Below are 24,710 nucleotides of genomic sequence, written 5' to 3'. Positions count from 1 at the left end.
CTAATGTTGTAGCCAATCACTGTTAAGAATAGTCACTGACTCCTCACTAATATAAGCTGCTTATTTGCGTATCCATGGGTTTTGTATTCTTGGACTAAACTAACCAAAGATCAAAATATTTGGTGAAAAAAATTCTGGAAAATTCCATAAAGCAAAACTTGAATTTGCCACAAACCAGCAGCTATTTACATGGCATTTACATTTTATTTACTACTATTTACAAATCATTTACATTGTTTTAGATACTATAAGTAATCTAGAGATGGTGTAAAGTATACAGAAGAATGGGGGTAGGTTAGATGCAAATACTACACCATTTTATATAAGGGACTTGAGCATTCAAGGATTTTGGTCCTTGAGGGAGGCCAGGAACCAATCCCCCTCGGATATGGAGGAATGATTGTATACCCCTGAGACTTCCTCCATGTTTTCATTTGAGAGCTTCTGGTGTGTAAACTGTCTTTTTGGTGTGTGCACAATAAACTTTTACTAATTACTACTTTGGTAATTCATTGGTTTTACTTCTGCTGTTTCTGAACTTTTGACAAAGTGTATACAAGGAAAATTAAGTTTCCTTTCCGGCCCTACCCTCAATGTCCCATTACTTTTCTCACAAGCAAGCATGGTTACAGCTTCTTGTCTGCCTTTCCTAGATAATCTTAACATGTATACACATATCTATATGTGCATAAATATATTTCCTCCGTTTCTCCTTACCCAAATATTACATATTTTACACAGTGCTCTGCACCTGAGTCCTTTTCAATTAATGTATCTTGAAGTCTTTGAACAAGTCCAAAAGCAGAATGCTATGCAAGATGAAAAATGATTAAAAACTCCTACTACGGCTGGGGTCTAAAGCACTTCCAGTTTTTAGCCAGTGTAGGCAGATGGCCCAACCATGGGAATTATAGATGCCTTTCCAGTCCTTGCCACACATTGGCTGTTACTTTCCAAACAAAGGGGAAAGTTTGTTCAGTATTCTTACTGAAGTTCGGCAAAATGGTGATGGCTGAGATTCCTGACTCAGCTGGATGGACCCTGTTTCCCCAGCAGTGTGTGTAGCTCTCACCTGAGTCCCTAAGCCTGGGTCGAATTACTGGCCTGTGCAGAGGCCTCTTTGAAAGCCAAGGATGCTTTTGGATCAATGGGAAATCCCCGGGGGGCCTCTCCAAATAGGAAATAGTTGTGCAGACTACTTGTTTCAGGCCCAAAGTGCAGGTGACCCAGCCTTTTTTTTTTCTTTCTTTCTTCTTCCCCCACCTTTTTCTTTTTTTTTTTTTTTTTTCTTTTTTTTAATTTCTTAGGCAAGTCTCTGATTCTATCCTGAAATTCTTCAGAAGGCTCATCATACATTCCTCAGACCTGGGATGACAGCAGCCTGGGCTCTGCATGACAGCAAGGAAGGGAGTACGGTGATAAGAACACCTTAGGGAAACGCTGACTAAGCTCAGGGCCAATGCTTACTGAAATTTACCTCACAACCTCCGTGGAAAGCCATGGTCTTGCTCTTGTAAACAAGGCCTATTTCCCTGCCCCTGGATTTCCCTTTTGTGTCCCATTGAAGATCAGACTGGAAGATCCTGGCCAGTCTGGGTGGGGCGGGCCTATCACCCTATTTCTTTGTGCTCTCCATAAAACCCTGAATTACTCTGACCAACTGGAATAAACTCTTTTCAAGGTCACAGAGTTCTGAGGAATTTGCCCATGCCCTTCCTCCCCACTGCCTAGGTTACTGGCATCTACTCAGAAAGGAGCTAGTGGATGGGTAACCTAGGAGTGCTAGAGTAGTTGGTCTGGGACAAGGTCAGGGTGAGGGAGAGGAATCAACCACTTTGGGCTCAAGCTAGAGAAGAAGGGGAAGGTGTAGCTCAGTGGTAGGGTACATGCCTACCATGCTCCAGGTCCTGGGTTCAATCCCCAGTACCTTCACCAAATAAATAAACCTAATACCTTCCCTCCCCCTCTAAAAAAGAAGTAAGTCCTGCCTTAATTTAAAAAAAAAAGAAAGAGAGAAGAAAACAGGGCCATCATGGGAGCTATAGTTATTCCTTCCCTGTTGCTATTTGGCTGTATTTTCTCTCTTCCATACCATCAATGGGCTCCATGTTGTGCTGGTTATTTGCATTTTTGCCCTTAGATTCATTCTCTGCCCTATTCTGCATTGCAGGGAAATGCATTTCCCAGACTCCCATTTCATGCAGTGAAAATGAAATTCTTTACAATGTCCCACAAGGCACTTTACCTCCTCCTAGCTCATTCTGACCCAGGTACACTGGTCTTCTTGCCATTTCTGGACTATAACAACTAGCTCCTGTTGCAGGACCTTTGCACTTGCTGCCCCACAGCCTGGAAGCTTGTTCTCCGGATATCTACATGGCTAGTTCTCTCACTTCTTTCAGGTTTTAACTCAGTTATTTTCTCAGGGGCTCTTCCTTGGCCACACTATCTCAAATTTCACACACACATCCCACACATTTAATATCCTGCTGCTCTCTTTATTTCTCTTTAGTACTTATTATCATCAAACTTACTATATATTTTATCTTGTTACCATCTGTCTCACCCACTGGAATGTAAACTCCATGCAGGCAGGGATTTGTTTTTGCTTCTATTTGTCATTAATGAATCCCTAGATGTTAGAACAGTACCTGGCACTTAGTAGGTACTCTGTAAATATTTGTTTAATAAAGAAATGTTTTGTTTGTCATAGCTCATAGTGGGTGACAACCTAGTATTCATCATGGAGGAAAGAAAAGTAAAATGAGTGGTGCCCACTATGAAGTTATTTACAGCAGTTAGAAACTAAGGACTAAATGTGCACACAGTGACATGGTTAGACCATAAAGTCACAGTGCTGAGTGAAAAACTTACATGAAGAATTAGGAAACAATTACACAAAAAACAGCTACACAGTCTACAAGGATACATACAAATTCAAAATATAAATCAAACATATTAGAGAGGGGGTGGAAGTATGGAATAAGGATAAAAGAAAATAATAAACTAAGACAAAAATAAATAAAGCAAGAGAAGAGTCTTGCATCCATCCATGTGGATAAAGGACAATGAATTGAGATTAATACTATACCTGAGGGCCACCCCAAAATTATTCAGTCTGAATATTTTAGTTTCATACTTTTAGTTTCAAATTTTAATAAGAAACTTAAAAATATGTATTTATGTGAGTATCCAGAACAGACTTCAAACGTGTTTATTTTTTTTCTGAGAAATACTAAAATAATTTTTAACAGCTGTATTAAGGCATAATTGGCATACAGTAAATTGTACATATTTAAAATGTATAATTTACTAAGTTTTGACACATGTATACATCTGTGAAATCATCCTCAAATGGAAGAGCCAACTTGCCCATTAGGCACACATAAAAAAATGTTTTATTTTCAATTCAAAATGCTTTAATGTTTAAAAAAATTGTTTTAAATTCAAAATAAAATAAAATTTTACACATTTTATATAATATTAATACATTCATCTTTATACCAATGCAGCTGTAAAATATTCTATTAACAAATTATATATTTAAATTATACAGTATGTAATCATATATTCTATATATTCAATTATATATTATATTTAATATAAACAAACTATATTAATAAATATAAATTTTTAATTTAAAAAATTTTAGTATTTAACAATTATTTTTTATGAAGGGTCGCATTAAAGGTCAAAGTGTCTAGGGCCAATGAAAGTCATAATGCAGCCCTGCCACTGTTAAGATAGTGAACATATCCATTGTCCTCCCAATTTTCCCTTTCTAATCCTTATTGCCTGCCGTTCTCCTTCCCCCTACCAAGTAATCACTGATCGGCTTTCTGTCATTATCGTTTTCGTCTTCTACAATTTTATATAAATAGAGTCATATAACACTCTTTTTCTGATTGGACTTCTTTTGCCCAGAATTGTATGAATGTAATCATAATTTATCTTCACCTGTTGAGTGGCCTTTGGGTTGTTTCCAGCGTTAGGTTATACAAATAAAGCTACTATGAACATTCATGTACAAGTCTTTCAATGGGCATACACTCAATTTTCTCTTGGAAATATCTAGGATTAGAATGGCTAAGTCATATTATAGTAGTTTAACTTTCAAAGAAACTTCTAAGCTGTGTTCCAAAGTGGATGTAACATTTTACGTTCCTCCCAGTAGTATATGAGTGTTCCAGTTCCTGCACATCCTGGACAATCTGGTATGGTAGGTGTTCTAATACGTGCGTAGTGATATCTCATTGTGTTTTAAATTTGCATTTCCCTAATGATTAATGATGTGGAACATCTTTAAATGTGATTATTTGCTGTCTGTCTTCTTTGGAGAAGTGTCAGTGCAAACTGCCCATGGCGTGGCGGGGCGTGAGGGATTGTGAAAATAACGTTTAATTAAAAGAAAATATACATGGTTTCCACCTGGCTTAGAACCAAGGGCTTTAGGATTCCCTGTGGGGAAACTCAGAGGAAGGAGCAATGAAGAATCTCCATAACTGCCAATTGAGGACTGAATTCATGAGGGCAACTTAGGTTGAGAAAAGAAGGAGTAAAGACAGGTTTGGTGGGGTGATAGAGGAGAGTGACTTGTGACACTGGCTCCGCAACTATGTTCTGTTCATTCCTCTGGACTATAGGGTAAAGATACCCGCCATCAACGAGATACTGTCAGGCACAGGATTAGGTCTTGATACAGGTTTGCAAATTAACTGCAGGAGATGGCCTGTCTCAGTCTTACCTGAAGAGGCTGGAGCCTGAGCAGAGCTTGAAAAAGGGTCTGACCTGATCCAGATCAGAACCATGACTTCATTCATTGAGCAGCCAAGAGTGCTTTCCCTTTCCAGTGTCAGAAAACGTAACAAAAACTGAACTGGCCGATTGGCTGCAAACTTTCCCGCTGAACACATCTCACAGTTCTGGCAAAGCCAAATCAGCAACTACCTGGGGGATGGATGTCAGCGCCCAACCAGCAGAAAAAGCACAATTGCTGTTTCCGCCCGGTTTCGAACCGGGGACCTTTCGCGTGTGAGGCGAACGTGATAACCACTACACTACGGAAACTTACTGCTGAGTGGATTCTCAAAAATTACCCTTGAAACATACCAGCTCCTCACCGTATTCCCTGGCCTGTAACCAAAGAACCGAGGTGTGTCAACCACCGCCCAGTCAGTCTCACGCACGCCCCTGGAGGTAGCGGGCAAGGCCCGAACGCGCACCCCTCATCGTGGCCACAAGCACACAGTGAACTAGATACTGCCTCCTCGGAAAACTTCCAGCACAAGAAGGGCTCCAGCCAGTGTCGTTGCTGTTGAAAAACCTGAGTCTGTGGGTCAGGGATCCAGGCTTCCTCAAATGCTCCTGGTGCAGTTTTCCCATCCTGCAGGTCCCGGAGGAACGCTTGGCGGGGACTGGGGGCTGCCCTGAGGTCAAGTCACCCGCTGGCGTGTCCCCTGCATCAGGACTGGAGAAAAATGGTGCAGTAACTACAGGTAGGAAGAGACTTAGGTGACAACTCGCATAAGATAAGGAAAACTAGCTCACATGTGAAACAATAAAAATACACCTTATTTTTGCCCGGCACTTAGTTTAGGAGGCACTTGTAATGGGAAAGCTCAGTTTACTCCTTGGTACCTCTTCCCTGTGAGTCTCACACAAACACTTCACTTCTGGTCACCAAGTTTGTGGAGGTTTTTCTCCACACCAAGAAATTCAGTCTCTGACACCAACTGGGTGCCCTACAATTTAATTCACAGTTTAAAATTTCAGTACTACAAGAGTGCCTCCATCTCCTTCAAATGCCAGTCTCCAGCCTGTTACCACCTGAACATCTGACCCTCTGGCTATGGGTTGGAAGTTCCAATGATCCTCCTGTCAGATTGGATTAATTTGCTAGAGTGGCTCACAGAACTCAGGGCAGCACTTACTTACAATAATTTATTAAAGGATATGATAAAAGATCTGGATGAACAGCCAGATAAAGAGATGCATAGTGCAAGGAGGTTCCCTGGTGCAGGAGCTTCTATCCTGGTGGAGTTGGGGTATATCATCCTCCTGGTGTGGATATATTTGCCAACCTGGAAGATCTCCAAACTCCAAATACTTTTGGAATTTTATGGAGGCTTCATAGAGTAGGCATGATCAATCAGTAACTCCATTTTCAGCCCTCTCCCCTCTCTGATGGGATGGGAGATGGCACTGAAAATTCCAAGCTTTTAATCATGGCTTGGACTTTCTCGTGACCAGCCTCCAACTAGCAGTCATCCAGGAGCCCACTCAGAGTCTCCTCTTTAGAAAAAAGATGGTCCTAGTGCTCTTAGCATTTCGGGAATGACAAGGGTTTTAGGCATTCTGTGCCAGGAACAAGGAGCAAAGACCAACATATATATTTTCTATTCCCTCACAGCCCATCACCCCCTGGTCTCTGGCCACAGACCCCTTACAGAAAAATGATACATAAGTCCAAAGATACTGACATATTACTAGAGTCCTAAGCAATAATCATTCCAGTCCATCATCATGCTGTATAAGATTGTCTCCTGAGGCAAGGCCACTCAGGTTTCAAAAGAAAGAGTGGTCCCAGCAAGCATATGGCTTCACCCTTTCAGGCATCTGATAGAATTAAGCTAAGAGACAATTATCACTTCCTGTTCTGAGCCTCTTTTGAGGGGTTAATGTAATATTGGATTTTCCATATCACATAACTCATTCATTCATTACCTTACTGTTAGCTACAACCATTCCTCCTTCTCTCCAATTATACCCAAACTCTTTCACCTTTGGAAGCGATAGTAGGTTCAGTCACTGTGCTGGTCTAGATTGCAGGCAGTAATACTAGTCTAGCAAGTGTGTCCCCCTCAGTCCACTTCTATTCAGATGAAGTTACATAGGGTACAGAACTAGTGGGCTGTCTTTACCAACCACCAGGCAATACAGATGCTTTCATTGTTAGTCCCAATTTTGTCAGAGGGGGTGAAGGCACATCCTGCCCCACCAGGCCCTTAGGAATTCTGACATGAAGATCAGAAACAGTTTCAGGTTTTGCTTAGGTATTATCCTTGTTTTCAGCTCTAGTTGTAGCCCTGGTCCTGTGACCACTGCATCATGTAGGAGGGAAAAAAAAAGTTGAGATGATGTGAAGAAGAATGAATACTAGCATCCTTCCCCACCCCACCCCTCAGATCCACCAGAAAAACAGAGAAATCCATCTAGTAGGGACACTACTTTAGTCTTTCTCATTTTGAGTGTAAGCACACACACGGGTGTGTTCAAGTCAGCCCTTTGTGCCTTTATTTCCCCCTGTTCTAGACAACCAATGTTTTAGTTGCCCGTTTCAGTTCTCTGTCAAACTAGTATTCTGAGAAGGATATCTCTCTGTCCATTGTTGGATATTATAGGCTGTAAATTGTATTTCTTAGTCTAAAGAAATGACAGTCAGCCATCTAAACTGATGCAATATCTTCTGTTCCAGGTCTTTCATAGTATTCTTAGCATTCACATCTACCACTGAGTAAGCAAAGTCTAGTCTAGTGTCACTGTAGCCCCCCCAGGGATACCAGCATCAGTCTCACTTGCCAGCTATGATCAGGGCCTTCCCACCAGGAAATTGTCACATAGTCATCAGCAGTCTCTGCCTCTCTTTTGACAGATAGGGCAGCTCTGATTGGTGTTGCGTGCCTCAGAGGATGCAAGAGGACTTGTCCAGATTGAGTCCATCTCTGCAATGCTCTGGTACCCTCATATCCACTCATTTCAAGAACCAGGGTGGTCATATCAATGGAGCACAAAGAAATATCTGCTTGTTGATTCCAATCACCTTCTGAACCTGGAAGGGAGTTCTGATGGGCAACATGTCCTACTTTAATGCATTGCTCAAATTTTCCTAGGGCTGTGTCCCATATGGGCATCCTGCTAATAAGCCAGGTTTTTATTACCCTTCTAGCTGACCATATGGCCAGGTCATTGGCCACTGCCCATGAGTCAGACTCAAACATAGGGGCTTTTTCCACTGTTCAGTTCTTCCATTACTGCTAGAAAAGGAGCTTGTAATAACCAGAATGATTTGTTTTTCACCTTCTTTGATCAGAGTATGACCTTCCAAACAAGATATTGTCCACTCACCATGGAACTACTGTCCAGAAACCAAGCAACTCTTTGTTGGTGGGTTAAGAGCTGTTTGTTGTCACTGCCCAAGTGACAATAGAATCTAACAACTCTTCACGCAGTCCCAGAGTCAGTCCTAAGGGAACAGAAGCTCCTTGCTTGTGAGTACCTTGTGTTACCAAACCAAACTTGGGTCCACTTGCCCAAGCACAGTAAAGCCAATCTCCTGACATCAGGTTGTGGTGAAGGATAGTGCAGCATTCATTTCAGGGCATCAAGCAAGAAGTCCAGGCAGCTAAAGCTCTGAAGACCTGAACTCCCCGATGGCTTTCAGGGAAAGGTTTTTAAAGACTGGGTGAGGGAGAGGGTTATAGGGTGTGTGATCAGCTTGTGGATATTTTTCTGATTGGTTGGTGGTGAGGTAATTGGGAGTCACCCAGTTCTGGTTCCAACCGGTCTGGGGTCTACATGCTTGTGGTCAGCATGCAGTTAACTTCTTTCACCCAGTGGGAGTATCAGTAGCTGCAAAACAGCTCAAAGGATATGGTTCAGAATATTATCTATAGCACTTAAGAAGGAATTAAAGTCCTTGACTTTGTATAATGGCTAAATTATTATAATTTTATCTTGTTTGACTGTTTTCCTTTGTTTCTGCATTTTTTCACTTCTCTGATTAAATTCATTCTTTGGAACTCAGGGCAGGTAGAGCAAGCTAAAGTTTTTCTACAAACAAGAGGCAGGCGGAGGACATTAGGGGTGTCGGTGGGGGGTTCTGTCCCAGGAAAGCTCCATAGGATCCTGCTCAATTACGCTTGCATTCCCCAGGCAGCATGATCCTGTATAAACCATTTCTATATTATTATGGAACACATTAGAGCACTTCTCTGACATCACCCAAGACATTGATTGTATTTCAGGTCTCAGGATCATTTTTATGTCCTTTAGTCATAGGGATAACCTCAATTAGTGTCTGATAGCAAGGTGATAAATGCCCCTCAAATGGAAATTCTCTAGTCCAAAGGACCAGCAATTGTTACTGGGAGGCACTCACAGGCTCTTCTCATAAAGCCCCAGGCTACATTCCACACAGGGCTACTGCACTCCAGCTCCTATTCTATGCTGTGTGGGCTTGGGCAATCTTTCTCAATCCTATTTAGCCTGTCTAATTAGCATTGCTTGAAGGGTGGACTTACATACCTTCTGTTTTACAATACTACATAGAATGTTTACATAAAACTTGTTTAAACATTCCCACTTTCATAATCTTATCAGTGCTCACACTTTTATGTTCTCTCAATCTAGTTGTAGCCCAGGTCAGGGTTCACCAGTAAGTTTTGGTCCCCTAGTGCATGGGGCTCCATATCAAAGGGTCCTGGAAACTTCTGTTTTCCACCCCTGACTTGTGTGCAAAAGGCTTTAGGTCCCCAGTGAATGGTTGAGCCAAGGGACTCTGGTCCTTTTCATCAGTTTTTAACTTGATTGATCTGCCTGACTACAGTCCCAGGCAATTCTGAGTGGGGTTTCTCAACAAAATCTTTGCCTTCCAGCTTTTAAAATTCCTCCAAACTGGGGTAAATGGAGCAGACTCATTTGGGGCCTTTTAATGTTGGGAGACCAGCATGGGTCCCACTGATCCACCCAATCTTCTTCAGTGCTGCATCAACACCTTTGTTTCAAAATCATCAATGGCCATATTCGTCTCATTTTTCAATAACCATCTAAAGATTTCCACCCTGCTGAAGAGAGCTGTAGAGTTCTTTGGCTTTTTAATTACTTATTGTCCTTGATTTCAGTAGGACCCACAAGAGGAAGCTGAGGCAGCAAATCTGATAAGGCTTCTTGAACTCGTGTTCAGTTTTGCAGAAGTAACGTTACATGGAGTGTCCATGCAACAGGGGCCACCTTAATTACAGAATTTACCATAACCTAGGTAAACAGGCATTATTCAGCATGTGAATATCCCTGTCATCATAAAATCAGTCATGCATGGCTTACGTGTGAAGCATACCAACTTCTTTACCTGGGGTGCCCCATTTAGCATTTGTAGGGGAAGTTGGGCAGTCCCTATTCTCAGGCTGGCTGTTCCCTCAGGAATAACCTCTGCTGTGCCTGGATCATGCATTGTCATCTGTGATTGTTTAATACTAAGCTGTGGGTGCTGTATCAACAAAAACATCCTCTTCCATTCTGCCATATTCAAAACCAAAGACAGAGCCCCTAAACTAGCCATTCTCACTATCCATTTTAGTAAAGGTTCTTCAGGAAGCTGATGACACTGATCTGAGACAAACCCTTCACACTATACCCCCTGGTTTCAGCTTTGGTTTTGCCCTCCCTCCACACTGACTACCTTCTTGCTAACCAGAGACCTTAAAGGTACTTTCTGTTGCCCTGGAAAAAATTTTCCCTTTGTGGGCAGCTTTGAAGCTAGTGACTAAAACTCAGACCAACCCAAATCTGAAGTTGGATGAGCATCAAGGTCCGAACCAGCACTTTATTTTAGCTATTACAGATAATAATCACCAAGAGACCGTGTGTTTAGCATGCTTCTTCTTCTTATGCATTTCCTTACATATTCAATAAGCCAGCTCCTCAGTAGTTAGGCTTATCCCCATCTCTAAATTCCATTGGTAACTTTTACCTTTAGTAACTGAAGTGCAGCTGCAGTTTAATTCCATGAGTGACTAGGTAGCCATCCAAGGACCAAAAGTTCCTCATTCACCACCCACTCATCCTTTCCCTTCCCAGACCACGTTTCCATGAGCCAGGGCGGTTCTAGCAATTCCCACTTCACTTACACCAACTGCAATTTTGAAAAACCTCAGTTTTTTCTTTCCTGTGTCTTTCTTTTGAAACTAAGTCTCCTTTATTACTCACACAAACACTTTACTCTGGTCACCAAATGTGTGGAGGTCGCCCCCACACCAATTCTCTGTCTGTGACATCAGCTGGGTGTCCTACAATTTAATGCAATTCTGACACTACACAGTGTCAAACAGAGAACTGCTTGGTGTGGGGGAATATCTCCAAGCATTTGGTGACCAGAATGAAGTGCTGTGTAAGAAGTAAAGGAGACTCACAGGGAATGAAACGTACAGTGGGGAAGAACTGGGTTTTTCCCTACATAGAAGAACTGAGATTTCCCCTTTTTAGTACTTTCATACTTTCTCACATTTAATTAGTTTTTATAACACAGCTATGAGGGAAGTATTAAAGATGTTTTAAATGTTTCAAGATAATGAGACTGAGCTAAGAAAATCTGACTTGCTTAAGATGGTGGTGGGGAGAGAGTATAGCTCAGTGGTAGAGTGCAAACCTGGTATGCACAACGTCCTGGGTTCAATTCCCAGTACTTCTGTATAAAAAGTAAAAATAAAAACAAATAAATAAACCTAAAATTAATCCCCCATTAAAAAAAACTTTTTTAAAAAGGAAAACATTTAAAATAAAAGATGGAACAGCCAATTAATGTTAAACATCAAAAAAGAGTCTGTGACCCTGATAGTCTCAAGTTTTATCTGGTCTTATCAGAACTATACCTTATAATTTGAGGAAGCAGGAAAGAGAGTGGAGATCTAAAGATTATAGAGGCTAGAGTGAGAGAATGTGCCTGGAGGGGTTCAAGAAATCTCTGTGGACCCTAAAATACCTTGTGTAAAAAGACAGCTGAGGTTAAGTGACCTCATCTTCTCAATGGTGTGGGGGGTTGAATTATCTGGGGAGTAAGGAGTAGAAACAGTTTGGGGATGCCATGGGAGAAAGGCATCAGGAAATTAAGAGAAAGGTGGGAGAATTGCCAAAAGAGCAGTGGAGAATTTCCTGTTGTTGGGTGATACAATGGCTAGGGGACTAGAATGACACTGTGTTGGCTGACTGCTCCAGAAACTCTAATCTGGCAAGAGCCTAGAGAGAAAGTAGCTGTGGGATAAAATAAGCAAAGGAGAAGGAGGGTTAAGGAGCTGGGACCAGAAGTGTGAGAGCACCAGGAGATTAGATGGCTATGGGTTGAGGATATGTGGAATGTGAAAAGACATCAGAAATGGCTAATGGCAGCAACATGGATGTCCCTGGAAATGTCATTCTAAGTGAAGTAAGCCAGAAAGAGAAAGAGAAATATCATATAATATCACTCATATGTGGAATCTAAAAAAAAAAAAAAAAAGACAAATGAACTTATATATAAAACAGAAACAGACTCACAGACATAGAATACAGACTTGTGGTTGCCAGGGGGAGGGGGTAGGAAGGAATAATCTGGGATTTTGAGATTTGCAGATACTGATTGGTATATATAAAATAGGTAAACACGTTTATACTGTATAGCACAAGGAAATATATTCAGTATCTTGTAGTAGCTCATGGTGAAGAAGAATATGAAAATGAATATATGTATATTCACGTATGACTGAAGATTTGTGCTGTACACCAGAAATTGACACAACATTGTAAACTGACTATAACTCAATTTAAAAAAAAAAAAGAAAAGAAATGGCTAATGGACTGAATTCTCAGTGGAAAGTAGAGAGTCTATCAGGTCAAGTCACTTTAACAGAAAGTTCATAAATCGGCTTAATAATAAAGGGGAAATATTGCCTCACAGCCCTAGGTAAATCTGGGCTCCAGGCAAGTTTTCATACAAGGCTCAAAAAACTCCAGTTTCTCTTGATCATTCTTACTCAATGTGGACTCCATTCCTACGTAGGCTATCTACCCATGTTCTCAAAATACCACCATCAGCAACTTGGACTACAGGTTTCCTTGTCCATATCTAGCAGGAAAAAGTGTTCATTTCTCACAGAACTCATTACTGAACAGTAATTGTACTCTAAAGGGGCTGGGAGGTGCTTATTAGTGTAAGCCAATCAGAGCCTACGCCGCAAGTCACGGGTAGAATTAACCCCACTTAAACTCTATGGCTGACAAATTTAGGGTATTCCTAAGAGGGGAAAAGGAGGTGGAAATGCTGAAGTGGCAACCCCCAAGCATCCTCTACAGAGGGAGAGACCACAGTGTGACAGGGAGTGGGGAAGAATGATACAAACTTTTAGAAACTGGAGTGGACGTTAGGAGAGGATCTACTCTAAAGGAGTTTCCTCTGAGTAGTTTCCACTATGTGAGGTCAGATGAGACCCAGGGTAGCCCAGCACACAAAGACCCTCCCGTCATACCCTTAGAGGCCACTTTTCAGTGTGGGCTCATCTCTGACTCTCCTCTCCCTGCCAGGAACTGAAGAGACTGTGCCAGTACCTTTCCCAACCGTCAGTTTTCTGAGAAGGCAGCTTTCACGCATCTGACCTCAGTGGTCTGTGGGACTCTGGGGGAGTCCTGAGGGGTGGGAGATGCCTGGAGTTCACCCTGTCACACTTTATCTGGCTCAGGAGAATCACTCTTCATCTCCTACCCATCACTATTTCTCACTCGGGTTTCTCCCTAAAGCAACGCCTTGGGGGGAGCTATTTCACTGAGTACACAGTGACACTGGTATAGAGCTGGGCAGAGGTGGTGGCAATCCTCCAATAGGAAGCTGAAGTTCCTGCCCCACTCTGAGCTGAGTGACCAAAATTTTCTTGGCTCTTAGAGCCTCTCATGTCTGTCATGTCCCCACTTCCTTTTAAACTTGACTGTGTCCCTGACACTTGGCTATCCCATTGCTTAATATCTTCCATCACATGCTCCTTCTCATGACTCTGATACTTATGTAATTTAAGGGTTTGGCAGTAGGAGACAATGGGCAAAAGATTTCTTTGCGGTGTGGATGCTGGTGATGGTGATGAGGTGGCAAAGAATGTTATAAAACTAGTTTTCAGTAGAAGAGTTATAGTCTCTGGGAAAAAACCCCTACATATTAAATTTGTAATCTGGAGAGGAAGTAGAGAAGTTAACTCCAGTTTTGAAATGAGCTTTTATGGCTTCCAGATTTCACTCTCTTAACCAGGATGCTATACAGCCTCTCAAAGAGGCACAGTTGTTTTGATTTACTACATAGGAAATGAGGCAGAGTCAATGAACTATTAGAATAAGAGAGTTCAAAAAGGTTGTTGGCTACAAAATCAACATATAAAAATCAATACTGTTCCACTACATCAGCAGTAATCACCTAGGAAATATAAGAGAATATAATACATCATTCACAATAGAATAAAATCATAAAGTCCTTAGGAACAAACCATAAAACAAATGCACATAATCTTTGTATGGAGAAATATTTAAAATTACTGAAGGACAAAAGGAGAACTAGTTAACTGATGATATCTACATTAGTCACAAATGAGGTAACCTGGTATTATAAAGATGACAGTTTCCCCCAAATTTTCCTACAAAATCCACACAATATCAATATACCAACAGGGTGGGTTTTATAACCTGATAACTTGATTTTAAAATTTATGTGAATGCATAAGTCTATGGATAATTAAGGCAATTTTGTAAAAGAAGAATGAGTGAAGACTCACTGTACTTACTATCAAAAGATAATAGAAAGCCATAGTAATAAAAACTGAATAGTACTGACACAAGAAAAGGCAAGGCGACTCATGGAACAGAATAAAGAATCTAGAAACAGACCCAAGAGCAAATGGGAATTTGGCATATGATAGAGATGGCATTATGAATTAATGAGTTGTTTAGTAAGTAATCTTGGGAAAAGTGACTTACTGTATGCTATAAAAATGAAATTGGATTCTAACTCACACAATTACAAATTTCCAATAGATTAAATATCAAAAAGTGAAAGATTAAACTATAGAGTTAATAGGAGAATATGTAGAACAATGTTTTTGTTACCTTGGGGTGGGAAAAAATTTTTTTAATATAAGATCCTAGAAGCCCAAAGCACAGAGGGAAAAAATACGTGAATCTAAGCAAATTGATATGAAAGACTTCAACAAGGCTCTTCATGGGCAAAGTTAACAGTAACAGATAGGGACAAGATATTTACAATATCTAAATAAGGTATTAATATCTAGATTCTAGAATATACAAAGAACTTCTTTCTTTTAAAATTGAAATATAATGGACATATGAGGAACTTCTGAAATTAGCAACCACAGTAATAATAAACAACCGAACTGGAAACCAATAGGGAAAAACAGTCAAAGAATGTGACTAGCCAGTTCACAGAAGGGGAAAGCTAGGCGGCTAAAAATACGAAGAGATGGTGAACCTCATTAGTAATCTGAGAAATGAAAACAAAACAGTGAGATACCACTTTACATCTTTGATAGGGAAACATTAAATAGTTAATACGTCTTGGCCAAAATATAGAGAAATGGGAATGCTCATGACTTGTGGGTAGGAGTTCGAACAGATACAGCATATGGAAAGCAGCCTGGAAGTACTTAAGAAACTGTATACTCTATGACCCAGCAATCCTCCCGGCTAAACAGCACAGAGAAACTAACACCTAGGTCTATTAGGAGACTTGTATCAGGATATTCAGGACAGGATTGGGTGTGACAGTGAGAATGGGAGGCAATCCAGATGTCTGTCACTAAAACATAGATTAATTTATGCTCGATTCACTTATGCAACATGGATCTTGTCAAGAAAGTGACAGTACCACTGACTTTTACAAGTTATTTATTCACTCTGGAGAGGGCAGTATCTTGAGACAGGCTACCCTGCACTGTACTTGACTGGTTTCCCCAAACTGATAGCCTCTGTTCCCTTGCTCTCCCCATCTCTGTGGTTTGTGTCTCTTTAAAATCTCATACTGTTGTTTTACTAAGGTTCCATCTTCATGTGGAACTTCCCCTTGCTGCTTGTCTTAGTCTGTTTGGGCTGCTATTAACAAAATACCACGGACTGGGTGGTGGTTAAACAGCAGAAATATATTGCTTACAGTTCTGGAGACTAAATGATGAAACCATAGAGAAGTATGTTCTAACGTGAATCGTTACACTGACGCTAGCTGCCATTCTTTTAACATATCTTGGCAAACAGCCTTTGACACAAGGGGAGAAACTTGGATATTAGACTTTCTAATGCAGAAGAAAACATAAATATTCCCTCAAAAGAGGAATTATCTCATGGATGCATCCATACCTACCCTATATCTGAAAGGATACAGAATATGCTAGTAACTATAATAGCTTCTGGTGATAACTGCCTTGCTGAAAGAAAGGTTGTTAGAGACACTTACATTTTACTCTTTGCCCTTTTAAATTTTGTAATGTGTGCATATATTATTTATTTAAATAATAACTAAAATACCTCTGCTTCAGAGTTTATTGTGGTGGGAAATGACACACCATCTTGCTCACTACAACAAATGAAAAAAAAAAGAACACTTAAAAATACACACATAATACAATATTTAGTACTATATATAATATGTATAGTACTTTAATATAAATATAATATATAAATCATATATAGTTTATATAATACTATAAACTGTAAATTTAACACTTTAAAAAGTTATTAGAGTGCTGTGAGGCAAAGAGGACTAGATGAACTAAAATTATAGAGGTGAATAGTCTCAGGTAAGCTGAGATTGCTAGCTGTTCTCTTCCCTTGGGGAATTTGCTGAGTCTGGGACCAAGGTGAGAATCAGATATCATCTAGGCAGAGGGACTCTACAGAGGGAAAGAAAAACCAGTGGAACTTTTGATGGCTATTCTGGCTGATTGATAGATTAGAACATAATGGAACATCAAACAAATGGGTATTTCCGTACACACAATATTTGTTGAAAACTGTGTGCTGGATACATATTTTGAATTTTGTATGGAATACTTATAGCAACAAAAATATCTACTGATATCTGCAGCAATATCAATATATTTAATAATCATTATGTGAGTGAAAGAAGCTAGACACAAAAGAAAACCTACTCTGGGCTTTCATTTATATGACCTTTCAAGAATTAATTGCTTGTGATTAATGTCAGAATAGTGGCTCCCTCTAGTGGTGGGTACAGACTAAGATGGAACAGGAGAGAACAATCTGGGATGCTGAAAATATTCTCTTATCTTGACCTAGGTGGTGATTGTACAGGTGTATCCATATGTAAAAACTCATTATGTTATAAATTTAACATTAGTGCACTTTAAATCTCAATAAAAAGTAAAAATGAATAAAATACAATTCCTTAAAAATTACAAAAGCACAGTTCTTTTGACTTAGCAATTTTTCTATGAATTTGTTCTCCAGAATAGCAGTACATTTTCAAAATGATACATGTGCAAGGTTATTCAAGCAGCATTATTTGTAATTGTAGAAGACTGGAAACAACCTAAGTGTCTATTGGTAGGGGATTAGTGAAACAAATTATGAACATCTACACAGTGGAATACACTGTACAGCCAAAAAAAGGAATGGAGATGATCATTTAAATGAATAAAGCAGGTATAGAAAAATATATATAGTATAATACCATTTTTGTAAAAGGGGGAGTACAAATATATACATTAGGTGTATAGGGGTGTTTAGGCTTTTCCTGTTCCTGGTTGGCTGTCATTATCTCTCACTTCTTATCATGGCCATTGACTCCTCTGTGTGAAGCCACAAAATCTGCAATGTGTTCATCCATGAATGACCCTTTAAGTCACTGTCAGGGGAAGTCTGAGCATGCAGTAGCCTCTCTGCATCAGATGGTGTTAAAGGATCTACTGTAAGTTTTTCTTAGGCAAATTTTATTCAAGCCATTTAAAAGGCTGGTTAGCCTTAGTATGTATATGAATGACTTAAGATTTGCCTTTCAACTACAATACAAGTAGAATGGCTGATGATAGTTTATCTTCTCTAAAACCCAAATACAATGTAATTTTTTAAAAAATTTCTTTGTTTTGATAACATATCTTTCACAGACCCAAAGGGCTAAATGAATTGGGGACTATATCTATTTGTAGAGTATTTTAGTTTGACTCTAACTGAAATGAAACATCTTGCTGGCACTATATAATCAGTTAATCTAGGACGGCAAGTCTACAGGATGTGACATTGAAATAACCCAGAACAAAAGGAAGGAGGATGAATAAAATGGCCACACTTAGGCTAACAGTTTGCTTATTCTCATGCTTGCCCTTAAAACAGTCAACTGACCAGTTGCTACTCACAGTTCCAGGCCCATTGCTAAAACTAAAGCTATTGATTTTACTGTTTTTACTTTATTCTGGTAATTGAAAGTAGCAATCAAGCTTGGTCTCTGAGTCCTTCTCCAAGGAGAAGGTCACAGGACTGTAATCTTACAAAATAGCCTGAACTGTCTAGGAGACCACAACTTGAGTGCTTATGAGATAAAGAGATCTAACCGCTGGCCTCTATAGAATTGGTCGCTTGGAGGCATCATGTCACCATTCTAAGTCTTCTGATAAGACAATGATTCTGCTGCTTCTTATCAATGCTTTATTGTTTGAGCTGTACAACCACCCCACCCCATCCCCAAGGTGGGTTCACAGTTTTGAAGGCACTAGCCTGCTGTGAGTCTCCTTTGCCCGGCAAAGCAATAAAATTGCCTCTTTTCTTCTAAGCTCCAAGACCTTGTCTCTGAGTTATTTGGCTCGTCAGGGATGGGGCCAATCTTTCGGCAACAAAAAGGCAGTATGTTATGCAAGGTGGTAACCAATGTCTAAAACGTGCAAGAATGCTCTCTGAGCTGCTAGGATGGGAAAAAACTCTATTCCTTTACATACGGAATACTTCTGACAGAGGTGTGTGGGTTATTTCCCCAACACTGACCAATTCTCTGATACTAGCTGAGTGTCCTACAATTCAATTCAATCCTGACACTACCTACCTGGGGTTAGCACAGATCCCACAGGTTAAGGGCTGAGTCCCACAAGACTGCCCCCCTCCCCAATCTCAGACACAAGTCCAGGTTGTCACCTGTGCTTCTGACCAACCAGTTATAAATTGGAGGCTCCCATAACCCCCTCCTCAGGGTTGATAATTTGTTAGAATGACTCACGGAACTCAGGAAAACAGGTTACTTACTAGATTATCAGTTTATCACAAAAGGGTGCAACAGCCAGATGGGAGAGATGCATAGAGCAAGATATGTGGGAAAGGGCTTGGAGAATTGATGCCCTCTCCATGTGCGTCACCCTCCCAGCAGCTCCATGTGTTCAACAACTTGGAAGCTCTCTGAACCCCCTAGGTAAGGGATTTTTACAGAGGCTTCATCAAATAGGCATGGTTGATTATTAACTCAATCTCCAGCCCTTCTCCAAAGGATGGCTGGGGGGCAGGGAGGGGCTGAAATTTCCAAGCTTCCAATCATAAAATTCTTTCTGGTGACCAGGCTCTAGCCTGAAGCTAGCCAGGGGCCCACCAAAATTTGCCTTATTAGAACAGAAGATGCTCCTATTATCCAAGAAATTCCAAAGGATTTAGGAGCTCTGTGACAAGAACCAGGTCAAAGACCAAATATTAGAGCAAAAGATGTTCCTGGTGCTTTTCTCTCTCAGGAAATTACAAAGATTTTGGGAGCTCTGGCCAGAGCCTGGAATGAACACCAAAATATATATTTCTTATTATAACATAATACCACAGTACCTACATGGGGGTCTCTCAGACACTTGGCATAATGAGGCTGGGAATCATTATTTTACAAGTCCTAGCACTAACTATTAAACCAGACAGACACCAGCCCCTTCTCCCACTTTTGGGGGAAGGGAGGAGAGGGGTCCATACAGCCATAATTCTCAAGAAAAACAAAAGGTAGGGTCAAACACCTAGTTGCTAGGCTGACCAGCACCTGAGGGGAGGTGGTAAAGGTTGAAGATGCCCTTCAAGTAATTTCAAACTGTCCACTCCTACTGAGAATCACTGAGTCATACTTTTAAAACTCAATTTTCACACTGAAACATGCACAATATTTCAGATATCTTCTAAATCTAGGAAGGTTATATTAGCATAGGCACAATGTTAATTATGAAACTGTCTCTCCTTTCAGAATACTAAAAGTAGTAAAAGTAGTGAAAATTAGAATTCTAGGCAGCCCAGTAATTTTACCTTTTTGGTCTTTCCACTGGTGGCTGTCACCAGGTGCCTCACAGGGAAGCCCAGAGCCATTCAGTACACTTACTGGGCTTGCAAAATCAGGGATGTCATCCATTTGGATTTCTTTTAAAATAAGAACATATTTCTATGTAGTGACTAACTGGTTAATTTTACTTGTAAACCAGGAAATAAAGTGAATAAATAAACGTGATGTGGTAACAAATTTGTTAAATGTTTGGGAAATCAAATCCTAATATCCCATGAGAGGTGGGAATAATCATCATTATACTAATGAGGAAGGAGATGGTGCATTTCATCAAAGTTGGTTATCTCCTTCAACTGCCTAGTTCGACCCTAGGTCCAACTAGCTACAGACATTGATTTCTCTGTTCCCATTAGCTCCCAGGTGATCACCTGCATTCACTCTCCTGCCAACTGGAGAGAGTGAGAGACCAGCGTAGAAGTGGCACATGGTAGAAATGCCAGAAACATTATCTGTTCTCACTTCTCCCCCACCCAAACCCACCTGCACCCTGCGGGATTGTGGCAGGTGGTCATAGGATGAGGAGGTTGTGCCCCCAAAGCCAGGGAAGTGTGAGGCTGCTTCACCCACACGTGGGAGCAGGCAGAGCGGAGGCCAGGTTTGGCCTTGCTGAAGCAGTGGGTAAGGAAAAATCCAACCACATACTCTGGTGAGATGCCTGCTCAGCTCAGCTCCTGCCTGAACAAATGGGACTGAGGAGATGGCAGAGAACAGAATGAGAAGCAGTTGACTTCTATCCAACAGGCAAAGAAAAAAAAAAGCCATTAATTGGGCATAGGGGCCAGCTGGATGCCTGGATAGGGGTGCAACCTGGATGTTCTTGGCTGCTTGATGAAGGCCCAGAACAATGGATATTTTGATGGAACAGTATCTGGAGCTTAGCAGTAAGAAGGGAGAAAAATGGATAACAAAACAAAGACTTGCACTCCAACTGGGAAGTTTGAGAAAGATGCTTTAACCAGCAAAATACAAATGTATAGCTGTAAACCCATTTTACCTTCTGGTACCAGGATTAGCTACAAAATTATGAGGCCCAGTGCAAAATGAAAACGTGAGCCCCCTGTTCAGAAAGCAGCAAGAAAAGTGCTGTTAAAGATAATGAGATATAATACTTTTTCCTTTTTCCTGTAGTCTCTGTCTCTCTCAACTTGTCATGGTGTTTTTTATTTACTGTTTAATGCCATCTATGTGAAGAAAAGTTGAGAATTAAAATAATTAGCATAAATTTTACTCATCATTTATATTGTGCAGTGCCAGTTTTAAGTGTTGACCAAGTGCTCACTACTGCCCATTTTTAATCCTCTGCTTTATCTTAACCTAACTTTAGTCAGGCTTCTCTACTCCCCACAGACCCTTGAACTTTGGAGTGCCCCTGAGATTGAGCGAGTGCTAAAATGTAGACTATGTCCCCTTCACCAGTTTATCCTGAGAATCAGCTGACCAAAAGGAGGCACATTTCCTAGGAAATGGCTCTGATCATGCCATCTGTTCACTATCCCTGGATTCCTCAACTTCCCCTTAAAAGATTCTGCTAAGCTCTGCTTACCTCTCCCTCTGAAAGAAACACCTTTTTCTGTTTGATTTTGAGATGCCTGCAGATTTCTGAGTTTGGAACATTCTATTGCAATAGTCTTTTTGAAAAGTTTTTCCTTAAGTAAGACCAGATTTGTTTTTATCTGATGATGCAAACATAAAAGCGTTTAATTCATATGCTGAATCACTGACATGACACAAACCATACTTCATAGCTCCCACGTGCACATGAATTTTTGCCCCTATCAGAACAGTGGAAATAAACGCTGTACAGAACTAACTCAGATGTTTTTTATTTTACTTCTACCAACAGTTTCTATCTTTAGCTTGCTGATAAGTAATGACTGAAAAGGAAAGGAGCTATGGGTTGTTCTGTCTTTCCCTTTCCTTCTATGTCGTTTTCAGCATAAGTGGTTGGCTAATTCAGGGAAGTAACATAGGGAAAGATAAGAGAGACCAGCATAGGATTCCATGGTCATTCGTTTGTCTTAGAATGTCATTGCCTTTTTGGGTTTGAAGTGAATTCTGCTTTGAAGGGAAAGTGTGGCCTCTGGGCAAGCAATTCAGCTTATTCAGTCACAGAAGCGATGCGCTTACCTTACACTACTCACCTTAAGTCTTTGAAATCTCACTGTAGAGTGGGTCCCTTTGGAATTCTGTGTTTATTGAGCATAGCAAATGTTACATACAAATAAATGGGTGACAATGAAGGCGGACAAAAATGTTGCTGTTACCTGCTCACTGGGCAGGCTCCATTTTTCCATCAGACTCTAGTTACAAAACTCTTGTTCAAAGATTAATTTAAAATTCCAGGGACATTTTCAATGCATCTGTTAAAATTGGTTGAATCATCCCCAATCTTTTTCTAGAAGGTGCTAACCATGTTTCACAACGTAGTTCCCTGGTGGTCTAGTGGCTAGGATTCGGCGCTTTCACCGCTGCGGCCCGGGTTCGATTCCCGGTCAGGGAAGCTAGTTTTGTTTCTGATCACCTGTATTCTATTGTTGCGGTCGCTGCTGCAGTCTCAACCGGTGGAGTCTTTACCCGGGTCCGCTTGCGTGCACCCCACAACTTATCCGGTCCTGAGGTATATACAGCTGTATGAGGTAACAAGGTGACCATGAAGAATTAAAAGTTCCTCTAGGCAGATTCAAACTTGCTTGTGTCTCACCCCACTGGGAATTACCGATTTCTGTGGGTTGTTGTCCCGCACCCTTGAGGTGCGATTAATTTCTCACATAATAACTCACATAAAACAAGCGAGTTATTTCAAATGACTTATAAATTTATTAAGGTTTGACTAGCATAGGCACAGTTTTAGTAATGAATGTAATCCGCCCCCCCGCCCTGCTCCCCAGTTCATTGAAACTCTAAGAGCAGTTACATTCCAGAAATGTAGAGAGCCTAGGTAATTTTACCAGATCCAAGGCCGTTTCTGCTGGTGGCTGCAGCCAGGTGTTCCTGTTGCCCCATTAGGAAGTTGAAACTGTCTATTATGGTCTATTATGCTTCTTCATGTATTTTAGGCATGGAAAACCACACTTCATCCTTTTGGTCCTCTGTAAAAATAAGAACACATTTTTATATGGTAGTTGGTTAGTTAACTTTACCTGCAAGACAGAAATTATAATAAATGTCAAGGATGATCTTATTAAAATGGCAAGTTATATGACAACAGTCCTTGGTTCTCTGGTGATGTCGTACCGCAATTCTCCAAGTTGACTTCCTGGATTACCCAGGAAAACTTTCAGAGGCATGAAGACTTTGCGTGCCACCCCTTAATCTGAGGCTCCCCGAGTTTGGCTCTGTTGGGCAAGAATCTGAAGTTATGTCTTCCTGGTCCCAAATATTGCACGCAAGCAAGCCTTAGCTGTAATAGAGACAGCTGGCATCTCAACAGCAATATCAGGAATCAAACCCAGGCTGCAGTGGTGAAAGTGCCAAGTCCTAACCACTAGATCACCAGGGAATGGCACTGAAGAGCAGCAGGCAGCACCTTCTGGAAAAAGATCATAGGTTCATATGCATGTTAGAAACTTTCAGAAATGTCTGAAGAATGTTTTGAAGTGGTGTGTGTAGTGGTAGTGCGGTGAGTGACACCTGGGTCAAAGGGTAGAATAAAATTTTATTTTATGTATTTATTTTTTTTTTCAGCAGGTAAAACAATTTTATTTCGCAGTTGTCTTTAAAACCACAAAGACACTATGTTCTCCATATAAAAACATTAGTACAGATAGCTATACTTTCTAGAAAATGATTATATAGACCCTCTTAAAGAAAAATGCACCCCATTGTATGGTTTTAGTAAAGTTGCTTGGAAAAAACTCACTTCTGGACTGATTGCTAAAACATACCATTCCACCATTCTGCATCTTTTGGTTCAAAGTATAGATTACTGTCCTCAGTATGTGTTTCTGCATTCTTACATGTTTGATAATCCACATATAGACTGATCTATCATTTAATGTTCCATTGGTTCATCAGCCTTTTCTGCAGGTTCATCAGCAGGTTGAGTAGGCTGTGCCTTTCTCTGTGGTCTTTCTTCAAGACCTTCCAGGAACGGAGAAACATCATCATCATCGTAAATCGTAAACTCTAAGTCTTTACCAACAATTCCAATAGAAACATTCTTTGTAGTTAGGTCCTGTTCTGCAGGAAGTGTCTCCCGTAAGGCACACAGACCATGCTTAACCAGTTCATTCAAATTGCACTCCATAAACTCTGACATATGTCTCTCCAAGTAAGTACGAGCTGATTGAGAACGGGCTCCAATAGACATAGCTCTGCAGTCAAAACAGTTAGCAGACGGACAGGTTTGGAAAATGTCAGGGCCCATATCATCATAATCAGCAATAAGCAGCCCAACACCATATGGTCTCCGGCCATATCGTTGCGTTGGTATGTGGGTTTTCTTCCAATTGGAGATACAAGTCAAGACATAGGAAGAAGTCTGTCAAATACAAATCTGGAATCCAAACACTCCTGGCGCATAAAATTACATAAAAGTCTAGCATCAGCAGTAAGTCCCGCAATGGAAATACCAATATGGTTATCAACATGGGGAATTTTTTCTGATGAGCTGCAA

The 24,710-nt window shown here is 40.6% G+C and overlaps 2 protein-coding genes and 2 non-coding genes across 4 annotated transcripts in view; 1 reads left to right on the top strand and 3 right to left on the bottom strand.

Annotated features, from left to right (window-relative positions):
• CFAP126 (cilia and flagella associated protein 126) overlaps positions 1 to 22,747 on the bottom strand; it is a 35,862-nt gene extending 13,115 nt beyond the window's left edge. The window contains exon 1 of the mRNA XM_032464759.1: positions 22,617 to 22,747. Coding sequence (XP_032320650.1) covers positions 22,617 to 22,747 — 131 coding nt within the window. The remainder of the gene's footprint in view (positions 1 to 22,616) is intronic.
• TRNAV-CAC lies at positions 4,995 to 5,067 on the bottom strand. The gene has a single exon. It is a non-coding gene; the product is annotated as a tRNA-Val (tRNA).
• TRNAE-UUC lies at positions 22,524 to 22,595 on the top strand. Its single transcript has one exon. It is a non-coding gene; the product is annotated as a tRNA-Glu (tRNA).
• Positions 22,748 to 23,766: 1,019 nt separating the features above from the next.
• The window catches only part of LOC102507030 (proteasome subunit alpha type-1-like), a 3,651-nt gene continuing 2,707 nt past the window's right edge, over positions 23,767 to 24,710 (bottom strand). Inside the window, 2 exon segments of the mRNA XM_032464757.1 lie at positions 23,767 to 24,538; positions 24,541 to 24,704. Coding sequence (XP_032320648.1) covers positions 24,087 to 24,538; positions 24,541 to 24,704 — 616 coding nt within the window. The 3' untranslated portion in view covers positions 23,767 to 24,086.

Source organism: Camelus ferus, chromosome 21 (assembly GCF_009834535.1).
Source record: "Camelus ferus isolate YT-003-E chromosome 21, BCGSAC_Cfer_1.0, whole genome shotgun sequence".
Classification (NCBI taxonomy): domain Eukaryota; kingdom Metazoa; phylum Chordata; class Mammalia; order Artiodactyla; family Camelidae; genus Camelus; species Camelus ferus.
Note: the sequence above shows the minus strand (reverse complement) of the source record. Positions and strands in the feature narration are given on the sequence as shown.